This window comes from Paroedura picta, chromosome 1, assembly GCF_049243985.1.
Source record: "Paroedura picta isolate Pp20150507F chromosome 1, Ppicta_v3.0, whole genome shotgun sequence".
NCBI classification, from domain to species: Eukaryota; Metazoa; Chordata; class Lepidosauria; order Squamata; family Gekkonidae; genus Paroedura; species Paroedura picta.
Window position 1 is genome coordinate 104146430 of NC_135369.1, and position 6000 is coordinate 104152429.

General features: G+C 52.9%; 1 protein-coding gene across 1 annotated transcript in view; it reads right to left on the reverse strand.

Annotated features, from left to right (window-relative positions):
* Window positions 1-5716, reverse strand: part of AIG1 (androgen induced 1) — a 136844-nt gene extending 131128 nt beyond the window's left edge. Inside the window, exon 1 of the mRNA XM_077351054.1 lies at window positions 5326-5716. Coding sequence (XP_077207169.1) covers window positions 5326-5466 — 141 coding nt within the window. The 5' untranslated portion in view covers window positions 5467-5716. The remainder of the gene's footprint in view (window positions 1-5325) is intronic.
* Between the last annotated feature and the right edge of the window lie 284 nt (window positions 5717-6000).

Below are 6000 nucleotides of genomic sequence, written 5' to 3' on the forward strand. Positions count from 1 at the left end.
GCATTCATTGACAAAAAAGAGGTGTTGCCACTGTGACTGTACTGCCCTGATGACCCACAAACAACATTCCACTTTGGGTCCTGCACTCAGTGGTCATCTCAGATCTCTGTCTGGTAGTGCACCACTCTCCAGAGTCAACCTGACTCCCCCAGGAGTCCCACTTCTCTCTGGATGTCACCTGGTCATTCAGAATGACTTCTAGAACTCTGTGTGCATTTCCATCTACAGATTCTGCCTAGCTTGGTGTAGTGGTTAGGAGTGCGGACTTCTAATCTGGCATGCTGGCTTCGATTCTGCACTCCCCCACATGCAGCCAGCTGGGTGACCTTGGTCTCGCTGGCGCTAATAAAGCTGTTCTGACCAAGCAGTGATATCAGGGCTCTCTCAGCCTCACCCACCTCACAGGGTGTCTGTTGTGGGGAGAGGAAAGGGAAGGCAAGTGTAAGCCACTTTGAGACTCCTTCTGGTAGGCAAAAGTGGCATATAAGAACCAACTCTTCTAGTGCGCAGGTCTCCCCTGTCGCTCCAATTAGCTACCACAAGGATGGCTTGTCTCAGTTGGGCTCTTTGGGGATCTAATAGGCTATTGTCCAACTGCTTTGCTTTCCATGCTGCATTTTAGTAATGTGCTTGAGTAGGGCTCAACATGATTATGGAGAACAATCTTCTAACAGAAAAATAATAAGCAATTTATTTAAATGAAAAATTTCACACACTTTGCACTCAAGTTGATAGAGGCCATGTTACCTATCTCTCTACAGATCCTAACTGTTGCTATTCTAGGGCAGGCTATTTACCCTTAACAATACAGCATTTTCTCAGCCCTCCATTACCTTGAATCTGTTTGCTCCACATGGTAATTCCCACCATCAAGGTAAAGGCCAGGAGTGAAGTCTCCTTCCGGTAACATAGCTTCAAATGGCATCAACCACCTGCTGCTGGACTTGAATCTTCCTCTTCCACATAAGTACAGTAACAAATCAACATGGACACACTACAAAAGCTTCAACTGACAACTTTATGCCACCTAAAAATGCACAAACCTTGCACCTCATTATTTTAGGCACTGACACAATCACAATAGAAATTTCTATCCATAGGGACTCTACCCTCAAGCCTTATACTATCAATTCTCCAGTAATCTGTGAGAGCTGGAAATGGAGGGTGGGGAGGAGTTGGGACTCATTGCCTACCTGGTTGACCATCCATCCAGTGACCGGCTAATCAGGTAGGCTGTCCCATCCCTGGCTGCATCCCCCTCCAACTGATCCGGCCTGGAAGAAGTGCCAGCTCGCTCTATTGTACCAATGGCGACAGGTTAACCAGCCAGTGAGAGGGAGGGAGGGTTGCCCAGCCAGTGACTGGGGACTGCAAGGAAGGGGGTCTAGCCCCAGGTTTGGTGCCATGGAGAGGCAAGGAGGAGGGCCTGGAGCAGGGGTAGTCAAACTGCAGCCCTTCAGATGTCCATGGACTACAATTCCCATGAGCCTCTGCCAGCGAATGCTTGGCAGGGGCTCATGGGAATTGTAGTCCATGGACATCTGGAGGGCCACAGTTTGACTACCCCTGGCCTGGAGAGAGAGGGAGCCCGTGACCCCACCCCTCACCACAACCTGCCCTCCTGGAAGTGGACAGTGCCTGCCTGCAAGTCGCCGACCTGGGAAGCTAAGTGGGCTGGGAGGGCAGCCAGGAGCAGGGAGGGAGGGGGAAGCAAGCCCTGGCATCAGCGCCAAGAGTGGGGCTCAAGTGATGTGGGGAGGAGGTCATGGGGAGAGGGGGAACCCGCAATGCCACTCCTTCCCACCACCTGCCCACCCGCAGATGACCCATGCCTGCCTGCAAACCACTGACTCGGAGGCCAGGAAGACTACCAGCTGGAGGCCTGGAGCAGGGGGGAAGGGGGGAGAGAGCCCGGGCATGGGGACTGTGGGTGGGGTGGGCACCAGGGTGATACAGTGGGGAGAGCTTGGGAGGGGGACCCTGTGATGCTACCCCTTGCTGCCGCCCACCTATATGTGGCCCACTCCCATTCACGAGCTGCCAACTCAGGTGGCTGCGCAGGCCAGGAGGGCAGCCAGCTGATAACCAGGAGCAGGGAGGAAGGGGGAAACAAGCCCCAACATTGGTACTGGAGAGGGGCAAGCGGTGTGTAAAGGAGGGCCTGGGGGGGAGGCCTTGGGGAAGGAGGGATCCTGCAATGCCAGGCTTCACTGCCACCTGCCTGCCTGCGAGCCGCCAACATGGGTGGTTGTGTAGGCCAGAACGGTGGCCAGCTGGTGGCCGGGAGTGTGGGGGCATGGGGAGTGACCCTGGGAAATTGGGATCAAAGGAGAGGGACTGGCCAGCACAGGGAAGCAGTAGACAGGGCCTGATAGGGGGACCCCACGCAGCCAAACTGCACCACCATCTGCTCACCTGCCCATGGCCTGCACCTGTCTGTGAGCCACATGCTTGGGCAGCTGTGCGGGCTGAGAGAACAGCCAGCTGGTGGGTGGGAGTTGGGTGGGAGTGAGCCCCCCTCATGACCATGATGTGGGGCAGTTAGGGTGGGGAGGAGGGCCTGGGAGGGAAAGAGGACTGGGACCACTGTTGCCTCTCAGCCGGTTGCCGGGGGTGCGTTGCTGGACTCCCTGGTCCCATGTGGGCCCAGGGCTGTTAGAGGCTTCTACTCTGCCTCTCCATTGCCTCAGGAGCAGGGCTGGTGGCATTCCAGGGGCACTGACACCTCCCAGTCCAGTCCCGCACGGGGTGCAATGCTGGGGTGGCTGAAGCCTTCTGTGCCACCAGCCCGCCACCTCCACATGGCCCGGGGAGCAGTGTTGGCACCGCTCAGGGACACTGCCGCCTCTCAGCATGGCGCAGGCAGGACAGTCTCCCCAGTTCTAGCACATGGTGCATTTCTAAGTTCCACAGGCTTTGCTGCTCATTTGCTAATGAAATCATTCATTCACAATCTTCAGTAGACTACTACCTTAGCCACTATGGAGGTTAAGAACAAATAGTTTCCACAAAGACAGACTACAAGCCATCAAAAAACATCATCCGAGTTATCACAGTAAGCCTTCCTACCAAGTCTCTCCTTCCTTATCTACACCCATAATTACTTCAGATTTGGTAACCACTTCTATTTTCAGGTTGCTGGCACAGACCCTGCAATGAACTCAGATGCCAGCTGTTTCTATATCCTCTATACAGGCCTTAATAATATCAGCTATAGCATATCCCTTGGCCTGGATGGCACAAGCTAGCCTAATCTCATCACATTTTGAAAGCTAAGCAGGGTTGGCCTTGACTGGTTCCTGGATGGGGGACCAGCAAGAGAACTCAGAGTTGCTATCCAAAGGCAGGCAAAGGCCATCCACCTCTGGATGTCTCTTGGCTTGAAAACCCCAAGGGGTCATCGTAAGTCAGCTGCAACATGACAGCACTTATTCATCATCCAGTATGATATATGTCGTCATGTGTCAAAAATCCCTTTCCGCTTTTGCACAGGACTAATAGGCCAGTTCCTGTGTAAAAAAATCAACCAACAAGGATTCTCATACCTTATGTGGAACATCCACATAAAGGGCGAGAATCCTTGTCCCCTGCCCACTCCCTCCTCCCCTCCACCCCTCACTCCCTTCCCAGACTTGCATGCGTGGTTCCTGGGTGCAGCGGCTGGTGCAGCATCAGAGGTTTGGGCCCACACCAAGGCACAATTGCCACCGCAGCCCCTGCCAGTCTGCCAAGGCTTCTCCTGGTCCCTGGAGTGCATTAGCAGCCTCGAAAGCCTAGCGTAGGCGGTGCCAACACAGCAAGCCCCAGCACGGAGATGCTCTTGCTATCACCAGCCCTGCAAGTTTTCCGGGGCTGCTTCTGCTCCTCGGATGGTGGGAGTGGCCTTGGAAGACTGGCAGCGGTGGCTGTGCCAGAGCAACAAGTGCACCTCAGGGCTAGGCCTCACTGCTCTGGTGCCACCACTGCCACCAGCCATCCACCGGTGTGCTCCCTAAGGAGAAATAGCAGATGTCACGTCCGTCTACATTTCCATTGTCGGGAGTGCACCTGTTGCTGTTCCACATCAATAATAATGGGACACAAATATGACATTAACCATTTCAGAAACCAGTGACAGGACACATGGATGCTGATTTAAAAGTCACTGTTCTCCAGTGGAAAAAAAATTCAAAGAGGGACTCCACTGTGAACCTGCTTAATACAAGAAGTCTGAAACCATCCACAACTTAACAAGGGTTTAGTAGCCGTCAGACATTAGAGATGTTCGCCAGATCACCAAAATTAGTTAGATTGTTAATTACTGCTACTGTGAACAACTTCTGTACTTCATTACATTGGAGTTCTGCATCATAACATCTCACCCCACGCTTTCTCCCTTTCATGGCCCTTTAACCTTTCTGTACACGGGTCATAATTTATGTGTGTCTGTCTGTGTATGCCCCTAGTCTGTATTTGGATGGGAGACCACCAAGGAAGTCCAGGGTCACTATGCTGAGATAGACAATGCCAAACCCCCTTTGAATAATTTTTGCCTTGAAAAACCTACACACTTGTGAAAAGCTGTCATGATTATGATTATATAGTCCCAAGAAGTCACCAAATAATTGTATTTTAAATTACACTTGGACTATTTGAAACATTTTCCGTAGCTATTCATGCCTTCCAGAAATGAGATTTCTTTCCTTGGAAATGTGCCTTGGACTGAAGCTTACATATATAAATAACCCATCCAGGCGCCTTTTTCTCCCTTATAATGAGTTATACTATCGATTCAATTAAGTCACCATGGATTCAGTGCTGGGAGTAAACCCCTCAGTGCTGGGAGTAAACAGCAGAGCTTACACTTGAGTAAACACGATCAGGATCTTCTTGCGCAGAGCAATCTTTTCAAAGTGGACTATTTCTTTTCGTGGGGCCTCGCTTCCGCGTCTAATACCCGTAACGTTTGCCCTCGCAGCTCCGCCCCATCTCTGCTCCTTCAGGAGACCATTCGGAGCAGTCCCATAAACAACAACAACAACAACAAAAAGACGTGTCTTCTTCCCCCTGCCAAGGTCGTGTCATGCTGTTGCTGACGGAAGAGTGATCTAGGCAGGCAGGCAGGCAGGGCAGAGCGACGCGCCGTAGCCCAGAGGGGCTTGTACCTGCCGGAACAGCAGGGTCTGCGCCTTGGCTTCGCTGCCGCCGGAGACTCAGTAGCAAGCCGCGAGTGGCGGAGGACGCAGCCAGCCTTCCAGGTGCACACGCCGCAGGAAGAGGCAGCTTGAAGGATGCGGGCACGGCTACAAGAGCGGGGCGCGGGGAGGGGAAGCAGGGAGGACTTACCAGATTAATGAACGTCAGGAATTTCCAGCTGCCTCCATAGGTCTGATGCGCAGGCATAGCAATTGCCTTATAATTGCACAGGATGGAGAAATAGGAAAGGAGGATCGCCACCCGCAGCACCTGACAGGGCACGAGCGCCATGTTGGCCCCTGTATCACTGAGGCCTGAGCTCCGACGGATCCCTCGGCGGCTGCAAGGCAACGGGGACGCGCTTGGGCGCCTTTGATGTCGGCGGCTGTCTCTCTCCGTGCGCGCGTCTCGCTGAAGAGGCGGCTGGTGCGAGGCGCGCGCGTTCTGGGCAGCTCCGCGGGCTCCACCATAGACTTCAAGGGAAGGAGGCGGAATGACAATTCCATTGTCTGCAGTCCAGCCTCCATGGTTACTTTGGATGTCATTCCCACCCCGCTACCCTGGGGTAGAAGACCACTGGCTGCCAAAAGGTGCACAAATCCTGGGTTATAGCCTAGCTACAAATGGGTAGAAGCTTGTCTCCTCTCTGGAAGTTGGACCCCAGCAAAACAGTTCATGCTGTAACTCATTTACAAACCAGCTCCCAGTTTGTTAGTTTTTAAAACATTCCTGTGCAAGTGCCAAAGTGGCCCACTGTTGTTCCTTGGTATGGAAAAGGCAACAAGACCCACGGTATTAGGAGACCTCTGTTGTGAGATTTTAGAT